The following is a 21702-nucleotide window of genomic DNA, read 5'->3' on the forward strand; positions in this document are numbered from 1 at the left end:
CCTGAAATTTTAGAAATAGATTTTTACTATTTCACCACGCAAGTAATTTTTTTTTGTTTGTTTGGCTGAATATTTATGGAACAAATAACTGCAAATTACGATTCGGATCCCAAAAATAAAACCCCATATTGGTATGTAGCACTTGGTAAAAAATGCAACTGCTATGGCCTTTTATACACAAGGAGGAAACAACAGAAGCGCAAAAACCAAAATTAGCCTGGTCCTTAAAGGGGTATTCCCCCCAAGAGCTAAAAAAATGAAATGCTCCCAAACCTAGCTGTTCTTACTCACCAAGTCCCCCTGAGTATTTTGAGACGTCTCCCATCATTCTAGCTGCTGCCGTTCCTGAGTTACAACTTTTTCTAAAACATGGTCTATATCCAAGATAGGAAACTACATTTCCCATCATGCAATGCTTCTGCCTGATGATGGTGAAGTAGCAGAGCTGAGACAATGAAGGAGATGATGACAGTGTAGCAGAGCTGAGATGGCTGTGCCGGTGTAGCAAAGCTGAGTTGGCGGAGACGCCGGTGTAGCAGAGCTGAGTTGGCGGGGACGCCGGTGTAGCAGAGCTGAGTTGGCGGAGACGCCAGTGTAGGAGAGCTGAGTTGGCGGGGACGCCGGTGTAGCAGAGCTGAGTTGGCGGGGACGCCGGTGTAGCAGAGCTGAGTTGGCGGGGACGCCGGTGTAGCAGAGCTGAGATGGCTGTGCCGATGTAGCAGAGCTGAGTTGGCGGGGACGCCGGTGTAGCAGAGCTGAGTTGGCGGGGACGACGGTGTAGCAGAGCTGAGTTGGCGGGGACGCCGGTGTAGCAGTGCTGAGTTGGCGGGGACGCCGATGTAGCAGAGCTGAGTTGGCGGGGACGCCGGTGTAGCAGAGCTGAGTTGGCGGGGACGCCGGTGTAGCAGAGCTGAGTTGGCGGGGACGCCGATGTAGCAGAGCTGAGTTGGCGGGGACGCTGGTGTAGCAGAGCTGAGTTGGCGGGGACGCCGGTGTAGCAGAGCTGAGTTGGCGGGGACGCCGGTGTAGCAGAGCTGAGTTGGCGGGGACGCCGGTGTAGCAGAGCTGAGTTGGCGGGGACGCCGGTCAGTGGCGGATTAAATGTACCCTGGGCCCCGGGCTGTCCACCCAACCTGGGCCCCCCCCCCCCAGTCAATTCGCCCACATTATAATCTGCTACTGCGTCCCCCCCCCCCCACACTGTCCCCAATAAACACTGCCTGCCTCCCCTCCCTGCTGGCCCCAATAAACATAATGTTTGGTCCCTTGCTGCTACCCCCAGAAAGCATTGCCCACCCCACCTCCACTGCCCCCAATAAACATATCGCCACCTCACCTGGTCCCCTGATGTTGCCCCCCCCCCCCCCCCCAAGGTCACAGGAGCACAGAGGATGTCAGGAAAGGAGGAAGCTGATCTTATAGGAGAGGTCCGAGCAGCACAGAGGATGTCAGGAGAGGAGGGTGCTAATCCTTTATAGTCCCCCTTTATAGATGGTCCCCCTCTTTTCCCCTCTATAGATGGTCCCCCTCTTTTCCCCTCTATAGATGGTCCCCCTCTTTTCCCCTCTATAGATGGTCCCCCTCTTTTCCCCTCTATAGATGGTCCCCCTCTTTCCCTCTTTATAGATGGTCCCCCTCTTTCCCCCCTTATAGCTGGCCCCCCTCTTTCCCCCCTTATAGATGGTCCCCCTCTTTCCCCCCTTATAGATGGTCCCCCTCTCCCCCTCCCTTACAGCTGGCCCCCCTCTCCCCCTCCCTTATAGCTGGCCCCCCTCTCCCCCCCCCCCTTATAGCTGGCCCCCCTCTCCCCCCCCCTTATAGCTGGCCCCCCTCTCCCCCCCCCCCTTATAGCTGGCCCCCCTCTCTCCCCCCCCCCTTATAGCTGGCCCCCCTTTCCCCCCCTTTATAGATGCCCCCCTCTCCCCCCCCCTTATAGCTGGCCCCCCTTTCCCCCCCTTTATAGATGCCCCCCAGTGAGTAAATAACACAAAAATAACAAAATACAACTCACCTACCCTGCGTTCCCCCGTCGATCCTCTCTCCGTCTGATGCGCGGCTGCTTGGGGTGTCCGGTCCTCTCCCCGGCAGCGCGCGCATCACACAGCTCCTAGTGCCGCCTGGGCCCTGACTTCCGGTACGTGCGCTCCCAGTACCGGAAGTCAGGGCCCCAGGCGGCACTAGTAGCTGTGTGATGCGCGCGCTGCCGGGTAGAGGACCGGACACCCCCGGCAGCCGCGCATCAGCCCGAGGGAGCCGGAGACTCTTGTGACCGCAAGCGAAACAATGCTTGCAGTCACAAGAGTGCAGAGGTGAGGGGGCCTCCCGGGCGGCATTATAATGTGGGTGGCAAGGCATGGGCCCCCCCGGAGCCTCGGGCCCCGGGCGGCCGCCCAAACCGCCTACATTATAATCCGCCATTGACGCCGGTGTAGCAGAGCTGAGTTGGCGGGGACGCCGGTGTAGCAGAGCTGAGTTGGCGGGGACGCCGGTGTAGCAGAGCTGAGTTGGCGGGGACGCCGGTGTAGCAGAGCTGAGTTGGCGGGGACGCCGGTGTAGCAGAGCTGAGTTGGCGGGGACGCCGGTGTAGCAGAGCTGAGTTGGCGGGGACGCCGATGTAGCAGAGCTGAGTTGGCTGTGCCGATGTAGCAGAGCTGAGTTGGCGGGGACGCCGGTGTAGCAGAGCTGAGATGGCTGTGCCGATGTAGCAGAGCTGAGTTGGCGGGGACGGCGGTGTAGCAGAGCTGCGTTGGCGGGGACGGCAGTGTAGCAGAGCTGAGTTGGCGGGGACGCTGGTGTAGCAGAGCTGAGTTGGCGGGGACGGCGGTGTAGCAGAGCTGAGTTGGCGGGGACGGCGGTGTAGCAGAGCTGCGTTGGCGGGGACGGCGGTGTAGCAGAGCTGAGTTGGCGGGGACGCCGGTGTAGCAGAGCTGAGTTGGCGGGGACGCCGGTGTAGCAGAGCTGAGATGGCTGTGCCGATGTAGCAGAGCTGAGTTGGCGGGGACGCTGGTGTAGCAGAGCTGAGTTGGCGGGGACGCCAGTGTAGCAGAGCTGAGTTGGCGGGGACGGCAGTGTAGCAGAGCTGAGTTGGCGGGGACGGCGGTGTAGCAGAGCTGCGTTGGCGGGGACGGCGGTGTAGCAGAGCTGAGTTGGCGGGGACGCCGGTGTAGCAGAGCTGAGTTGGCGGGGACGCCGGTGTAGCAGAGCTGAGTTGGCGGGGACGCCGGTGTAGCAGAGCTGAGTTGGCGGGGACGCCGGTGTAGCAGAGCTGAGTTGGCGGGGACGCTGGTGTAGCAGAGCTGAGTTGGCAGTGATGTGGGCGATCGCGAGGGGCGGAGCTTGCCGCGGGGGGGCGGAGCTTGCCGCGGTCGATTGCGAGGGGGCGGAGCTAGTCGCGGGCGATTGCGGGGGGCGGAGCTAGTCGCGGGCGATTGCGGGGGGCGGAGCTAGTCGTGGGCGATTGCGGGGGCGGAGCTAGTTGCGGGGGCGGGGCTAGTCGCAGTCGATTGCGGGGGGCGGAGCTTGCCGGGGGGGGGGGCGCGGGTGAGTGCGGAGGCTATGCTGCGTGTGAGTGAGGGATGCCACGGGTGATGGGGGGGGCTGTTGGTTGTGGGCCGGGGGGCTGTGTGCTGCGGGTTGCTGTACGGTGCGCCCGGGAGGCTCTGGACACAGGGGGGAGCTCTGGGCTGGGGGTGACCAGGTGGCTGCTGTTAGGGAGGGATGTAGTCACAGCTGCGCTGATCACTGTCTCCCTCTGTAACAGCAGCCACCCAATCAGTGTTCTCAGCCACTTTACTGTGCTGGGACTGAGGACACGTGATGCCGACACGGAGGGTGGGGGCCAGGAGCAGGGAGCGTGTCGGGTTGGACTGAGGTCTGATGATTCTCTGCAATCCGTGGGGGTGAATGCAGCTGGATAACAGCAAAACTGTGCAGAATCCATAATAACTTTATATTGGAAAGATGGAAAGCTACGGGTGGGCAGCGTATTAATGCAAAAATAATTTTGGGGGGAATACCCCTTTAAAGGGTTAAAGGGCGAAAATCATTTATCCAGCAATTAAAACACGTTACCGAGTTCTATAACTTTCTACTGTATTTCAGTTACCTACAGTATCTGTCCCGTCACCATTTTGTGTTGGTGTTGTCATCAAATTTATTCAAAGGGGAGGTGGCCTAACTCCCTTCCCTTAGATAGATCCGCCCCTCTCTACTATGTCGTCAGGTGACTCGGCTTACTCAGCTCTGATTGGCTGAGCAAGCTGTAAGCCATCTACTGCTCTCCAGCCAGGAGCCGGAGCTTGTAAGAGGAGCCGGATTATGATGCAATGGGAGCCGAACAGCATCATGGGAGCAAAAACTGGAAGTGAAGAAAATATGAAGACTCTGACCAGAGCTGCGAGCAGTGGCGTAACTACAAGGGTCACAGCGGGTGCAGCTGCGACACGGACTGCCACGTGGTGGGGTCCATAAGGCCCCCCTTGCCACTGCAATGCGCTCCCCCTATCAATCACTCTTGTGACCGCAAGCATTGTTTTGCTTGCGGTCACAAGAGCAGGCTTGTGCTGGTCCCCAGCTGATGTGCGGCTGCCGGGGGTGTCCCGTCCTATCCCTGGCAGCGCACGCATCAGTGAGCTCCCCCTGCGCTTGTGGCCCAAGACTTCCGGCACAGAGAGCGCACGTAAGAGACGCTTCTTGTGCGGAAGTCCCACCCCAGGTGCACGGGGAGCTCTCTGATGCGCGCGCTGCCAGGGATAGGACGGGACACAGCCGCACATCATCCGGGGGCAGACAGAGGCTGCAGAAGAAGAGTAGGCTGGATGGGGGAGCGTGTGGTTAGGTGAGTCGTTTTTTTATAATTAATTTTTTATCTGCTTTGCACGGATCTATAAGAGGGGGGAAAGGGGCCATCTATAAGGGGGGAAGGGTCATCTTTAAGGGGGGGGGAGAAGGGGCCATCTATAAGGGGAGCATCTGTAAGGGGGGGAGAAGGGGCCATCTATAAGGGGAGCATCTGTAAAGGGGGAAGAAGGGGCCATCTATAAGGGGGGAGAGAAGGGGCCATCTATAAAGTGGGGACAACATAGGGGGAGAGAGGGACATGTATAGGGGGGCAACATAGGGGGAGAGAAGGCCATTTATAAGAAAACGTCTCACTGGGAAGGGGGGAGGGGGGCTGTAGCCTGCAGCTTACCCTGCCACCCAAATCCAGGTCACCCTGCTGGTTCAGTCATCATGCCCTGACATGAGGAATAGTGCAACTACAGCCCCCATCATCCCCCTGATAGCTGGTGTATGTTACATGACTACAGTCCCCATCATCCCCCTGATAGCTGGTGTGTGTGTGTGTGTTACATGACTACAGTCCCCATCATCCCCCTGATAGCTGGTGTGTGTGTTACATGACTACAGTCCCCATCACCCCCCTGATAGCTGGTGGGTGTTACATGAATAGAGTCCCCATCATCCCCCTGATAGCTGGTGTGTGTGTTACATGACTACAGTCCCCATCACCCCCCTGATAGCTGGTGGGTGTTACATGACTAGAGTCCCCATCATCCCCCTGATAGCTGGTGTGTGTTACATGACTACAGCCCCCATCATCCCAGTGATAGCTGGTGTGTGTGGTACATGACTACAGTCATGATCATCCCCCTGATAGCTGGTGTGTGTGTTACATGCCTAAAGCCCCCTTCATCCCCCTGATAGCTGGTGTGTGTTACATGACTACAACCCCCATCATCCCCCTGATAGCTGGTGTGTGTGTTACATGACTACAGCCCCCATCATCCCCCTGATAGCTGGTGTGTGTTACATGACTACAGCCCCTATCATCCCTCTGATAGCTGGTGTGTGTGTGTGTTACATGACTACAGCCCCCATCATCTCCCTGATAGCTGTTGTGTGTTTCATGACTACAGCCCCCATCATCCCCCTGATAGCTGGTGTGTGTGTGTGTGTGTGTTACATGACTACAGCCCCCATCATCCCCCTGATAGCTGTTGTGTGTTACATGACTACAGCCCCCATCATCCCCCTGATAGCTGTTGTGTGTTACATGGCTACAACCCCCATCCTCCTCCTGATAGCTGAAGTGTTACTGTCCATACCTTTCTGATCACGCACAGTAAACAGAGCAAACGCAGAAACCACCAAATTCAGTACCACACAAAAACATGATACCAAATAAAACTACAGATCACGGCGCAAAAAAAAAAAAGCCCCCTCACCCCCCAACCAGACAGGCTAAAAGATTAAAAAAAAGTGTTAGGAATCAGAATAGGACAATTTTTTAAGCCCATTTATTTCAAATAATGTAAACTTTATTTTTATAGTAATAAAATTAAAGGAACATAAATTGGTTCATACTGACCTGGCAGTCGGGGTGGGGGGGGAGAGCATTTCTATTCTTGTTTTGTTTTTTTAAAATATAATTTATTAAGTATCAAATTGGTATCGAGCATTGAAAAAAAACGTTGGTATTGGTATCGAACTCAAAATTCTGGTATTTTGACATCACTAGACTACACAGGGGGGGCTCTCAAGTAGATGCACATGGGGCCATCTATATGGAAGACTGAACAAGGGGCCATCTATAAAGAGGCTACACAGAGGGGGGGGCATATACTATAAGGAATACACAGAAGGGGACCATCTATAAGGTGGCTACACAGAGGGGGGGCATATACTATAAGGAATACACAGAGGGGGACCATCTATAAGGTCACTACACAGAGGGGGGTTGGTACTATAAGGGGGGTCACATGGAGTCAGCCTACCCACTAAACGAGGGTGAAAAGGGGCCAATACAGATGTGCAGTTTGTAGACAGATGAGGATGGTGCCAGAGTGAGGAGCCTAATATGTTTGTCTGGCCAATTCTGTGGATTCCTGGCTCGGAGAAGTTCTCAAAACGGCCCAGGGCAGATGGAGAAGATTAAAAGGGAAAAACTCAGTTAAGAGAAGACGTCCCTTTTGAGTCACCTGATGTAACTGCACTGTAATGTATATGGTGTATAGAACCTGTGTAGAGCTGGCTGTACCTTTATATGACTGGATGAGGTGATAGTGATCTATGTACAGTGGATTACTGAGTAGCAGTGGTAGGGTTAGTCAGTATGTTGTGGGGATAGTCAGTGTGTGGTGGTTATATTTGTTACTTGTAATCTGGTACTGTGTTTTTTTGGTCTCAGTATGCTGGATTTGGTCAGTAACAATATGGTGGTGATGGCAGTGGTTATATATATATGACAGTAGCATCACTTGGTTGTGAAAGGGGGGGGCCAAGTTGGCCTCTCGCATTAGGGCCCAGGAGACATTAGCTACACCCCTGGCTGCGAGGGTCAAGAATGGCGGGATTTTTAATCTGAGATGGACTCAGGCGTGAGGGTAAGTAGTACACAGATGATGAGTGTTGTTTTTTTTGTTTTTTTAAGTAAGACTTAAAAAAAAAAAATCCGGCCTCCTCCACCCCTTAATAGCCGGCCATCTCTCACCTCTTTCCCCAGACCCATGACAGCATTGTCATTGACCCAGGGAAATCCAATCACCGGTATATATTCCTGTACTATACACAGAGTATACGTCTGTATATAGTACCAGAAGGATGGAATTATTAGAGGCATGGAATAAATAACACTAAATCAGTTTATTTCTCTCTCATCCAGCACAGCACTAGGAGCTGGTGCGGTCATGGATGGGAGGAAATCTGGTCACCGGTGTAACAAATCTCCTACATGCCTCATACAGCGCAGATCTTATAGCGCCTCCACCTACCTGTGGTGGTGCCAGCCTACTGGCTTGTTGTGCAGGGGTCCGTCCATGTTGTTCTTCCTGTCCTCTTCCTTCCTGCAGGTGGCGGTGTCCTTGGTGATGCTGAAGACTGAAGATCTGATGGTACTTGGGGGTCCGCTCTTCGTGGTCTTTGTTCTTTGGATCCTCTTCTGCCAGGTGCTCACGGGATCCGCTCGCTCCAAAGACGTTGGAGTTGGTGTTCAGCCAAAGATCTTCGAGGTGACGAAGGAAAATCCTCGGAATTCGGCCTGGTCCTTGGGTGACAAGCGCTTCTTCTTGACCTCGTCTGCCTCCATGGTGGAAAGACGGAACTTCTCCCTCTTCTTGGTCTTCTTGGTCTTGCGCTGAGGCTTCTTAGATGGTTTACTTACCTCAGGGTTGTGTGGTGGGGTCATCCTGAGGGCTTCCACCGAGACCCAATCGATGCACTGGAAAAACGGATGTTCTCTGATGTTCTGGGCGACTCCCAAGCGCTGAGCAGGATCTCTCTGGAGGAGCTGGAAGGAGAAAAGCTGGGTGTGAATCTCTGGGAAGCTTTAAGTGACAAATCTACCATGTTATGCTAAAACTGCTCAATTCTACATCCACCTAGTTAGACCGATTCACCTTTCAGGATCCTAGGAAAGCTATGTTGACACCAGGTCTTTTTTAGATAAAAAAAAAATTGCAGATTTCTACAATAACGACCGCACATAATATTCATGAACATTCTATGTGGCCATCACTATACAATAACAGCAGTTATTCTGCCCAAAAAGACATTGTGGAAACATAGCCGTAACATGTACGATACACGTAACCTATAATAGTAAGACACTGACCTGTATGATGAAGTCTTCGGCGCCGGAGCTGGTGTCATCGAAGAGCGCTGGGTGGTATTCGCGTCGTCCGGTGACCATTTTGTTCATGATGACACCAAAGGAAAACCAGTCTGCTCCGGCGCCATATCCCTCCTCCGCCAGCATCTCAGGAGCCATGTAGCCTTTGGTCCCAGCGCATTCGGTGGCTTTTCGGTCTCCGAAGATGTTCTCAAGGGCGAGGCCGAAATCCGTGATCTTCACATGCCCTGTTTCCGCCACCAGGATGTTCTCGGGCTTGAGGTCTCGGTGGATGACGCCTCTTGCGTGGAGATACTGGATGCCGCACACGAGCTCAGCGGCGTAGAATCTTGCGCTGGGGATGTTCAGCCGCCCGTTGGTCCTCAGGAATTGGTTGAAGTCCCCGCAGCTCACGTATTCCAGCCCAAGTAGAACAAGCATCTTGGTCTGGAATGCAAAGTCTGCGTGGACGAGGAACGGGCTCCCAGATGCCAGCTGTAGCACTCGGTTCTCCACCATCACATCCGCCTCCTCGATGTCTTCTAGCAGGAGTCGCTTCATGATGACCTTCACCGCGAATCGTTGGCTGGTGACGATGTCTTCTGCCAACACGACCTTCCCGTAATTCCCTTCACCGAGCACATGGTGGAACTGTAGTCTCTGCCGGATGGTGCTAGAGATGGTGCTCTGGCTGCCGGATGGTCGGACACCGCTGGGACCTCCTAAAAGAGGGAAAATAAATGGGAGAGATTCTCACACTTGTAATATACATTATTCTCTATGACACCAATTTGTAAAGAGAAACTAAGAACAAAATCTTATTCTTTTCTGGATATACTTATGAGAGTGTTTGGTGCATTGGGGCCTGTACTTTACACCTCTTGAGTTTCTGTCAGGAGGATCAGTGCACCAAGAGGTAAAGCACCAACCCCACAGAGCCAGCCCTAAGCCGCATGGTATCATGGTAGCCAGCCCCCCAGATTATCAGACCCCAGACTGGATCCCTGCATTTAGTCAGATCCCAGTCAGTCCTCTCTACTGCCACCACTGTCCATGCCAGGAACTGTCCAGAGCAGTAGCAAATCCCCCTTGAAAACCTTTCCTGCTTTGGACAGTTCACAGACAGGGGTGGCAGTAGAGAGTGCTGTGGCCCGGGGTGCTTAGGTGGTATACAGCAGGAGGGCTGTGGTATATTCACTGGGGCACTTGGTGGCCAGAAGTTGCGTTACCCACCCCCGGACACACTGGCACTGAGCTTTGCGGCACAATGTATGGTTGCAGGTGCGGCAGAGAGAAATGAGCACAGAGTCCAGCACTTCAACAAGGATACTGAGACATACCTGAGACATGTCAAAAGTTTTGATTGGTCCGGGTCTGAGTGTTCACACCTTTACTGATCAGGAGATAAAGCCGGGAGGAGATTGCGCTAAGCACGCCCCTCTCCCAGCTCTGTGTCATGTGATCAGTTGGGATTATAGTGGAGCTCTATGGTCTATGGACTGATCACGCTCACACAGAGCAGGGAGAGGACACACTGCAGCGCGGTCGCCTCTCACCGGTTGTTCTCCTGATCAGTACTGGTCTCAACACTTAACATTTGACTTGTCTCCATGACATATCAAAAGTTTTCTGAAATGACAGAGACACTTTAGGATCTTCAGTGCGATACAAGTTTATAACAGCCTGCTAGGTGCAGGTACAGGTAGAGGTGGTGCTGGAGGTAGTGACTGGTAGAAAGAAGGTAGAAGAAGTGTACGTGACATTAGAGAGGTATAGGGGCCGTCTTGGGGACCTTGCCTAATTAGACCTGTGCCGGGATAGTGTAGAACGTGACTTGTGACTGTGGAAATCCTTATACTCACGGTTAGCTGGGTCCCAGGCTTCATCACCTGGATACGACCATGAGGGGACGATACTGTGTGCGACCCCCATTCCCATCCAATTGAGCTTGTGCAGAGTACCGGCCTGGCGTAGTTATACCCATGGATACAGGAACTTCCAGCGGCAGAATGGATTTCATACCGTTCAGGTCGGCGTGCTTCAGGATAGATACACTTTATACAATGTTTCTCTCAGTCATGCCAGCCGTGCGGCCGAGACTATGGGTATGGACCCAGCTGACTTCTGTATAGGACTGGTAGCAGTTATGAAAACCTCAGACTCTGGCCTATCTGCTGCCACCTGTGGCTGTGTCGGGAACTGCAGGGCTTCAGAAGCTCTGGTCCTGGCACAGTGAGATATTGCAGACACTGCTATGTGCAGCATTAGATATACTGATCCTCCCCTTATTGTCTATTCTATTGTATTTTAGTATTAGAATAGACATTCCATCTGGGGAAGCCGCCTGTCAGGAGCTGCAGCCACCGCACAGTGACGCAGAGTGAGCGGGGAGAGCTGTCAGTCACTGGTCCCTCTGCTTCTCTGTCCTGCGGCTGCAGCTACTGACAGGCGGCTTCCCCAGATGGAAGGTTTATTCTGGTACTAATATGCAGGAAAATAGACAATAAGGAAAGTTCAGATATCTAACTGCAGGGACTAGGGCTTCTGAAACGCTGTAGTTCCCAGCACAACCACTGGGGGCAGCAGAGAGGCCATGTTTCCCCCTTACTGCTGCCAGTCACTAGAAATATGTAAAAAAAAAAAAAAAAAACAGAAAAAAAAATTACACTTTCTTTAATAAAATTATATAATTGTACGAATAAAAAAAGGAGAAGAAGAAGAAGAAGAATTACCCCCTTGACCTATAATTTCTTTTTCCAATTAGAAATATAATAGAAGATACTGCACATATTGGGGGTTGTAGTCCCGTCCGAACAAATCCAGTGGTAATAGACAAAAAGAAGAGACAGAGAGAATGGGGACATAGTTATCAGATGCACAAAGCACAGAGATCTATTGCTATAAGTGTCTGGCTATATGTTACTGTGTGTGAGGGGGCAGAGGCCATGGCATACTGTTACACTATACATATGGGATGGGACAATCTCTGGGGGCGCTGTACTAGATTATACAGCACTGCTAGCACTATGAGGCTGTGTTCACATTATCAATTTATCAGCTCCTGAAGTACATGATAAAGCAGCACTGAGGCCAGAAATGGTTTATATCCCCAGTATGTTACATTCTATAGTTATAGGGGAACTCCGGTGAAATAATATTTTCAAATCAACTGGTTTCAGAAAGTTATACAGATTTGTAAATTACTTTTATTTAAAATAATAATTATCAGCTGCTGCATGTCCTGCAGGAAGTGGTGTATTCTTTCCAGTCTGACACAGTGCTCTCTGCTGCCACCTCTGTCCATGTCAATTCTTCAGGCGAATGGCGGAGTGCATGTGAGAAATCCTACTGAATCTATGGGACAAGCGTAATCTTAAGTGAAGTCCACGGCATGAACTCCGCTTGAAATTCCTCGCTAATTCCACAGTGTGAACAAACCCTGAGACTGGAAACAATACAACAACACTCCCCTAATGCCGTATGAAAAACTACTGCGGAAATGACTTTTTTTCCATCCTACCCCCCCCCCTCCCCTCCCAAAATAAGATGTTTTATAGACTGCAGAAAATCCCCAATCACAATGACAGCTCAGCCCATAAATAACAGCCGGTCATACAGCTCTGCTAATAGGAAGAGAAATAAGTTACGGCTCTTAGAATGGCGTGCAACAAAAACTATTTTATTTTATTTTATAAATATATAAAAAAAATATATATACATACGTGGTGTTTGCACTCGGACTGACCATCAGAATAAAGATAAAATGTTATTTTTACTCCATAATAAAAAAAAAAGTATGGAAACATGTATAAATAACCCCAGATCTTTATTGTTTTATTTGCATTTTTCCTAAAAAAAAAATAATAATAATAATCCATACAATCTTTGTTCCCAATAATGGTCTCTATAAAAACTATAACTTACTTCACAATAGACAATATACAATATACAATACATGATACACGATATACAATATACAATACACGATATACAATATACAATACACTATATACAATATACAATACACGATACACAATATACGATACACGATATACAATATACAATATACTCGGCCTCGTACAGCCACACAGAAGAAAGAATAAAACGTTATGAAGAATGGAACATTTTTTTTTTTATCCTTTTTTAAACCTAAAAGGAGTTCTGTCAGTAACTTAGGGGTAAAACAGACGTAACACATCAGAGCTGAAGGAACCAACAAGATTTACCAAAGACATTGGGGGAGATTTATCAAACTGGTGTAAAGTGAAACTGGCTCAGTTGCCCCTAGCAACCAATCAGATTCCACCTTTCATTTTCCAAAGAGTCTGTGAGGAATGAAAAGTGGAATCTGATTGGTTACTAGGGGCAACTGAGCCAGTTTCACTTTACACCATGTTTGATAAATCTCCCCCATAGTATACACTCCGTCCGGGATCCCAATCCTCCATCGCTGGTATATTTAATTGTAAAACTTAGTCTCATGATTTGGGAAGTCTATGGTACATTATAAGCCACACCTCTTTACTTTAGACACGCCTCTTCACCTTAGGCCACACCTTTTTATAAAATACACAATAAATCTGGTGGCAGTGTGGCCTGTGTTTTGGAGAAATTAGAGAAATAATTCAGGAACATTCAGCATAGTAACCCCCCCCCCCCCCCCATTATACTTAAGTCATAGAGGCCATAGCGGGGACTGGCGGCCGTCTCGTAACATCATGATCATTATTTGCGTCTGTCAATATTATAAGAAAGCCGCCATTCCCCGCTATGATCCTGTTGTGGGAACATATCCATAATATACTGAGTACATGCAGGGCCATCCTAACAGTATTATGGGCCCCTGGGCAGAGCTGTGAGCTGGGTCCCCCATGAACCCCCTGAATGACATGTTGACACGTAGCCCCCTCAGTCCAGACTCCTTAGCAGCTGATCAGCAGTGCGGCAAGGGGAGGCTGCGGCGCTGCCTGTTACTTTTAAATTACTGTCAGTGACATGATGTGTAACACAAAGTTCTGGCAGCGGCTAAGGACCCCTTGGCTATGTGGAGGCCCTAAGGAGAGCTGATCAGCAGGGCTGTGGTCAGCTGTCAGAACTTGCTGTTGTAGATCAAGTTACTGACAGTCATTTAAATGTTACAGGTAGCGCTGCAGCCTCCCGCCGCTGTGCTGCTAATCAGCTGTGGTGGGGGGCTCCACCGTATTGGGGGGCCAGTGTGTGAATGTGTCACTCAGTCATGGTAAGTGTCTGGCAGTGGCCCTCAGCAGCTGATTAGCAGCCAGACACAGAGATCAGTCATGGGCCCCCGGCCAGCCACCCACCCAATGGGAAAGACTGCTCTGAGTACATGATAACCTCTATATGTCCCAGGCATATATATTTATATGTGTACATATAGGGGTGTACCTGAGCCGGCCTGGTCTTCCTGCTTTTCTTCTTTCTTCTGGATCTTCATTGGTGGCTTCTTCTCTTCCACTTCAGAATCCAGGATGTGCCTCTTCTTGGCCTGTCTCTTCCCCACCATGTCTTCATTCTTTTCCTGTCTGGTCTCTCCATGGTTGGACTTCTCAGAGCTCCTCTTCCTCCTCCGCTGGCTCTTCAATGAAGTCTTCTCATTGTCCGATGAGTCCAAGATGGGTCTTTTCTTCCTCGCCATGTCTTCCGTCTTCTCCTGTCTGGTCTCTCCATGGTTGGACTTCTCAGAGCTCCTCTTCCTCCTCCACTGGCTCTTCAATGAAGTCTTCTCATCGTCCGATGAGTCCACGGTGCATCTTGGTGTCTTCTCAGAGCCCAAGGTTTCCCGTCTCCTCTTCCTCCCTTGGCTCGTCACTGAAGTCTTCTCATCTTCCGATGAGTCCAAGATGAGTTTTCTCCTCTTCCTCGCTCCCGTCCTCTTCACAATCTCCTCCTGGTCCTCCATGTTGGCGCTCTGCCTTGGTCCAGTAAACAACTCTCTCTGTCTCCTAGCAACAGTCACTGATAACATCTCAGCTGCCCTGGCCGCATGCATGGCAATGGTCATGTGATCAGTAAGTGATACCATTCAGCTCTATGGGCTATAGGGATATGTATACACTTTGGGGGAGATTTATCAAACATGATGTAAAGTAAAATTGGCCCAGTTGCCCCTAGCAACCAATCAGATTTCACTTTTCATTCCTCACAGACTCTTTGGAAAATGAAAGGTGGAATCTGATTGGTTGCTAGGGGCAACTGAGCCAGTTTTACTTTACACCTTGTTTGATAAATCTGCCCCTATTAGTATACATGTATAGGTGATAGAAATCCATTGGGGAGATTTATCAGTTGTCTTATAGTGAGATTCTCTTTATTTCCCATAGTAAACAATCACGGCTCAGGTTACATATACTGATGAGCTCTAATAACAAAGTCTGGGCCGGTGCAAGACATTTAGCCACCTAGATGCCACAGTAACACTGTCTGGAATCCAGGTGGGTAAATGCTGTACGTCACATGTAGATGGTCTTCTCTATGAGTCCTCTGAGCTGATCTACATTACTGTGGGGCTGCTGGTAGCTCCAGAACATCATTACACCTCTGTATAGATCTGTGTAATTGTCTGACACCAGTTAATTTGACAACAATTATAAAGTGATGCAGTTGTAAGGTAGGGACCTAGAGTAGCCGTTCATGTGCCAGTCTTACCCAAATGTGAGCAAACTGTTTAAACTGAGACGTTATATGTCAGGGTAATAGTTATTATACCTCAGGGTAATAGATGTTGTACCTCAGGTAATAGATGTTATACAGTACGTCGGGGTAATAGTCATTATACATCAGGATAATAGGTTATACCTCAGGGTAATAGATATTATACGTCAGGGTAATAGATTTTATACCTCAGGGTAATAGGTATTATACCTCAGGGTAATAGATGTTATACCTCAGGATAATAGATGTTATACAGTACGTCAGGGTAATAGTCATTATACATCAGGATAATAGAGGTTATGCCTCAGGGTAATAGATATTATACGTCAGGGTAATAGATATTATACGTCAGGGTAATAGATATTATACGTCAGGGTAATAGATGCTATACCTGAGGGTTATAGACGTTATACGCCAGATGTTATACCTGAGGGTAATAGACGTTATACGCCAGGGTAATAGATGTTATACCTCAGGGTAATAGACGCTATACGCCAGATGTTATACCTCAGGGTAATAGACGTTATACGCCACGGTAATAGATGTTATACGCCGGGGAATAGCCGTTATACGTCAGGGTAATAGTCATTATACGCCAGGGTAATAGATGTTATACACCGGGGTAATAGCCATTATACGCCAGGGTAATAGATGTTATACACCGGGGTAATAGCCGTTATACGTCAGGGTAATAGATGTTATACGCCAGGGTAATAGATGTTATACCCCAGGGTAATAGAGGTTATACGCCAGGGTAATAGACGTTATACGCCAGGGTAATAGACGTTATACGCCACGGTAATAGACGTTATACGCCACGGTAATAGACGTTATACGCCACGGTAATAGACGTTATACGCCACGGTAATAGACGTTATACGCCGGGGAATAGCCGTTATACGTCAGGGTAATAGTCATTATACGCCAGGGTAATAGATGTTATACGCCAGGGTAATAGACGTTATACATCAGGGTAATAGTCATTATTCATCAGGATAATAGTCATTATTCATCAGGATAATAGATGTTATATATGTCAGGGTAATAGTCATTATACGTCAGGGTTATATGTATTATCAGTTGTATTTCTGCTTTTACCTTTCAGTTCTTATTCCATTGCATGTAACAATTCTCCTCCACAACAACAACCGTCTATAGGAATTTGTATAGAAGTTATAGATGTATTGTTGTTACAATTAAACGGTTTGTCCCATTAAGCATAGTTGGTAAAATCAGACATGGACCACATAATTACGATTAAAACTTACTTGTGCCCTATCCACAGTATAGGTGACAAGTACAAGATCACAGGGGGGGTCGGACCTCCATGCCCCCCAGCAATCTCCAGATCGGAACCTGGTTCCTCTGTTTTGAATACAGCCGCAGCTCTATCCGCTACAGTGCCTCGTTCTCTCGATCGGTAAGGGTCTGAACACTCAAACCCGGACTGATCAAAAATTTTGACAAGTCTCTATGACGTGTCAAAAGTTTTCTGAAATGACAGTGACACTTAAAGTAAAATAAATTGAATCCCTGCACTGTTCTTTCCCATAGATCATGGAAACATCCTGGTTTCCATTGTTTATATGTGCAATGAAGACCTGAAGACATTTTCAGAAATAGGTTTTATTAAACACAATGCATCAGGTTAGACAGACACCGGCTCTGACAAGTGGAGAATATAAAAAAAAATGTAACGTATTCCAAACCGTATCATTAGTCTTTAATCCAGCTCTCCCAGTCTCAGAAGCGGCCTAGTTCATTTAAATTCCCCCCCGCAGGCCGGAGTACTCCTTTTAACTACGAGTTGGACGGCTCCTAGTTTAAAATATTTTTAAATTATTTTCGGAATTTTTTTTTTTTACATTTTACTATTTATATTATAAAATCATTATAAATCACTCCCTGTGGAGTGAGCCCACAGAGCACGCTCACAAATGTTTCCTATAGAAAGAATAGGGGCTGTCCATTGTGTTTATGCCCATGAAGCTTGCCGTAAAGCATGTCTGTTAGAAAGAGCTTAGGCAAGATGGCTGCCCCCATAATAAAATACAATATAATTAAAACAAGCCTACAATCTGAAGATAGAAAAAAAACATGTTTCAGTATCTGGACATATTCACTAAAAACTAAAATTTCTAAAACACCAGACACGGATTTATTGTTTTTAATAAAATACAATTAGATAATTATAATATTATTAATCGACTAATGTTAGTGTCCCTTTTATATATTAATTATTATTCAATTCTTTAGTGAGAGAGGGGGGGTCATGGACTGGAGGCCAATGAGTCCTGACTGTGTCACCAAGGAATCACACTTCCATCCCAGCTCACTAGAATTCCATTCTGCTTCTCAGAAAGAGAACCAAGAACTTTCATAATGGCAGTTGTGCTTTCATCAGTTGTCAGCAGAGCCTAGAGGAAAAGGACATAGAAAAAGCTGATGATAATAATAATAATGGTGGAGACACATGTGATTGGCGACCGGTCATGTGATTGTGACTGCATAATCGTGCGGCCATTAGGTTTCACCCTAAAATGTGGTTTGATGTTACCCACATCACAAATCAAGACAAACACAATCTAACTAACCAATAACACACAAGCTGTTGTACTGTTCATGTGATTCATTGTGTAAACATCCACAGTGTTGGGGGAAAAAAATGTAAATCAATCTCTGTGTAATTGACGTCTCCAAGAGCAAAGTAGCCAGTGTTTCAATTAATGAGACAAGACTAAAAGTGGATAACAGGGACATTGCCTATTAACCCGTTGGTGATACTCGCTGTATGTCTATGGCTCATTGACTTTGAAGGATAACTATTGGCAGGTGACACTCAAGCCCCTATCACACGGGGGCGACTATGAGGAGCAAACGAGCACTGTCAGCTGTTCCCCACTTACGGCGGCAGCTTACACTGCAATACAATCTTAAAAAAATAAAAAAAAATAAAAAAAAAAAATCAACCTAATTGGTATTGTCTGCTGTATTAAGATCCAAAATTATAAAAATATAACAGTAAGAGTGTTGCGCACTGCCACAGATCCCCCAATTGTATCTGAGGATCGGAGCAGGTCTCAGGAGTAGGAGACGATGCAATCAGTAACTTTTTACATGTCTGGTGACACCTTAAGGGTTACTGCAAATGAGGGTACCACTTTAAGTAATATAGTCGTCTCTCTTGCTCTCTCCCTCGCTTAGTCTTCTGAAATATGCTAGCCGTTATGTAACTTATGTTCTCTTGTATAATAGCGCCCTCTACTGTCATCGTTTTATTGCAGACTTTATACCCGCTCAATAAAGAATGTGTAGTTGATGCAGTACTAATTCCTTTTTTTTTTTTTTTGTCATGAGAATTACACAAGGGGAGAGTCACATGACCGGGGGCTATACACATGACCGGGGTTATACACATGACCGGGGCTATACAGTATACATGACCAGGGCTATACACATGACCGGGGTTATACAGTATACATGACCAGGGCTATACAGTATACACATGACCGGGGGCTATACACATGACCGGGGCCCCATGAATGCTAGCTACGCCCCTGATGACCGGGGGCTATACAGTATACATGACGAGGGCTATACACATGACCGGGGGCTATACACATGACCGGGGCCCCATGAATGCTAGCTACGCCCCTGATGACCGGGGTATACACATGACCGGGGGCTATACACATGACCGGGGCTTATACACATGATCAGGGCCCCATGAATGCTAGCTACGCCCCTGATGACCGGGGTATACACATGACCGGGGCCCCATGAATGCTAGCTACGCCCCTGATGACCGGGGGCTATACACATGACCGGGGCTATACACATGACCGGGGCTATACACATGATCGGGGCCCCATGAATGCTAGCTACGCCCCTGATGACCGGGGGCTATACACATGACCGGGGCCCCATGAATGCTAGCTACGCCCCTGATGACCGGGGTATACACATGACCGGGGGCTATACAGCAGTGCTTCTCAATTCCAGTCCTCAGGCCTCACCAACAGGTCATGTTTTGAGGATTTCCTTAGTATTTTACAGGTGATATAATTATACTCCGTGCATCAGGTATTATCACAGGTGTTCTTTGTATGGGAAATCCTCAAAACATGACCTGTTGGTGAGGCCTGAGGATTGGAATTGAGAAGCACTGCTATACAGTATATATAACCAGGGGCTATACACATGGCCGGGGGCTATACACACCAGGTCTATACAGACCAATTCATTAGTATTTTTTTATTGATTCCAATTGTCTTATTGTTTGAGGAAGACTATGGGGCAAGATTATTTCTTGAAGGGAAATTATTATCAGAAAATGACCCAATCCTGTTTTATAACATTTTTTTAAATAATATTTTGAGATTTTACATTTTTCTATCTATATTATATAATAATCTTAAAACTCAGCTTTTATTTTGACCACTAGGCCTAAAATTACGCTGAGACTTCTTGTTTGATCTTGATGATAAAGAGGAGGCTGCTGGAAAGTGATCTGCAGTGAAATGCTGCAATATTTTGAATTAGGAATCATCACAGGGACAGGTCAAAAGTTTTGATTTCTTTGGGATCTCAAAGCAGAATCTAAGATCAGTCCAATGAAGACTCCCTAAGAAATACAGGGTTATCCAGGGATCACCTGAACTAATTGTTACCTGTTCACAGCGACATGACTCTGTGCACACTTACCCTCTCTGTCCCCATGTCTGTTTTCACCCAGCCTGGATGGAGAGCTGTACACAGGACACCATCTTTTCTGTATGATTCCGCTTGCAAACGCGTCAACATATTCAGAGCTGCCTGTAAAGAGAGATGCCGCATATGTCTGAACGTCTGCAGAGTATGCTGTGTGTAGCTATACGTTGGGAAACATTCTTTACATGATGGCGACTTAACCACCGGCACTGTACTGTCCATATATCTCCTCCAAGTCATATACAGTGCTACATCGGGTTAAGATTAACTTTTTTTTTTTAAAGTATATTTTATTCATTTTCCAAACAAAAATGGTATATGGATGGTACAGTGTGAAAGAAGATGTACATTGTAGAATATGTCAAACATAAACAATATAGAAAACTGGAACCGCAAAATGATTCATAACAGAAGAACGAAAGAAACACACATCCCCCCCCCTCCCCCCCATGACATGAAAACAGTGGTGTCCCCAATCAAAAACTGCTCGTTTCAAGAGGCGATCAGAAAGATTTGTGTCCGCACTCAGCATAGGAACCATAGGACCCTGGTGGCCTACAGGCAGTGACCTATAAGGGGAGTCGGAGGGCACCTAAGGAGCCCGCCAAGTCAGCCTTACAGTACCACTCTGTGAGTCGGAAGGGCCGCATTATACCTGCAATTGCTGGAGGGTCATAATGGGTGACTATAAAAGTCCTCCATTTTTGGAAGAACCGTTTTGTGCTCTTTATTTTATGTCTCTCAGTGTCAATGCGATCTATCCCAAAGAATATTTTTAATTGTGAAATGACCATGGATATGTCTGGGGGGATAGGAGATATCCAATTAAAGAATAAACATCTAAGGGCCACTAAAAGGACCACACTTATCAGTTGCGGTGGTTGGCGCGGTTCCCCTTCCTCTTCTGGAGGGCGTAGCTGATGAAACAGTATAGTCTGTGGAGTCTTAGGGTAGCTTCACACGGGCGGGCTCGCAGCGAGATTCTCGCTGCGAGCCCGGCAGGTCCTGGCAGTTCCCATAAACTACATACTTGCTGCGGACCGCAGCGAGTATGTAATTGTACCGCGCTTAACTCCTTCTACTCCCGCCGGCTCCCCCGCTGTAAGCAGCATACATTACCTGTCCTTGCTGCTCGGGTCCGGCGTCCTGCTCTCCCGTCCGGCCAATCAGTGGCTGCGGCTGGGCAACACACTAATTGGCCGGACGGGAGAGCAGGACGCCGGACCCGAGCAGCAAGGACAGGTAATGTATGCTGCTTACAGCGGGGGAGCCGGGCGGGAGTAGAAGGAGTTAAGCGCGGTACAATTACATACTCGCTGCGGTCCGCAGCAAGTATGTAGTTTATGGGAACTGCCAGGACCTGCCGGGCTCGCAGCGAGAATCTCGCTGCGAGCCCGCCCGTGTGAAGCTACCCATAGCCAACCTTATTTTCCAGTGATCATAAATTTAATCCGTCACATCCTGCCAAAACTTAGCAGTGTGGCTACAGCTCCACACACCATGCCACAAATTCGTGAGGGGGGTCTGGCACTTGGGACAAGAGGTGATCCTGTCAGGAAACGATGGGGTGGGTAGAAAGTTAAAGCCATATAGCGCGTTATGTGTCATTTTAAAATAGGTTTCACGCCATCTCTCATTACTGACGCATCTTCTAACCCTCATCCATCCTGCCAAGATGACCTCGGCAATGTTTTGGTCTTGAGTCCATCTGG

General features: G+C 48.4%; 1 protein-coding gene across 1 annotated transcript in view; it reads right to left on the minus strand.

Annotated features, from left to right (window-relative positions):
• Nucleotides 1-16890: 16890 nt before the first annotated feature.
• The window catches only part of LOC138787910 (C-signal-like), a 30022-nt gene continuing 25210 nt past the window's right edge, over nucleotides 16891-21702 (minus strand). Inside the window, exons 5-6 of the mRNA XM_069965223.1 lie at nucleotides 19985-20095; nucleotides 16891-17697 (exon numbers count right to left, since the gene is read on the minus strand). Of these exons, the coding sequence (XP_069821324.1) occupies nucleotides 17584-17697; nucleotides 19985-20095 (225 nt within the window). The 3' untranslated portion in view covers nucleotides 16891-17583. The remainder of the gene's footprint in view (nucleotides 17698-19984; nucleotides 20096-21702) is intronic.

This window comes from Dendropsophus ebraccatus, chromosome 4, assembly GCF_027789765.1.
Source record: "Dendropsophus ebraccatus isolate aDenEbr1 chromosome 4, aDenEbr1.pat, whole genome shotgun sequence".
Taxonomy (NCBI): Eukaryota; Metazoa; Chordata; class Amphibia; order Anura; family Hylidae; genus Dendropsophus; species Dendropsophus ebraccatus.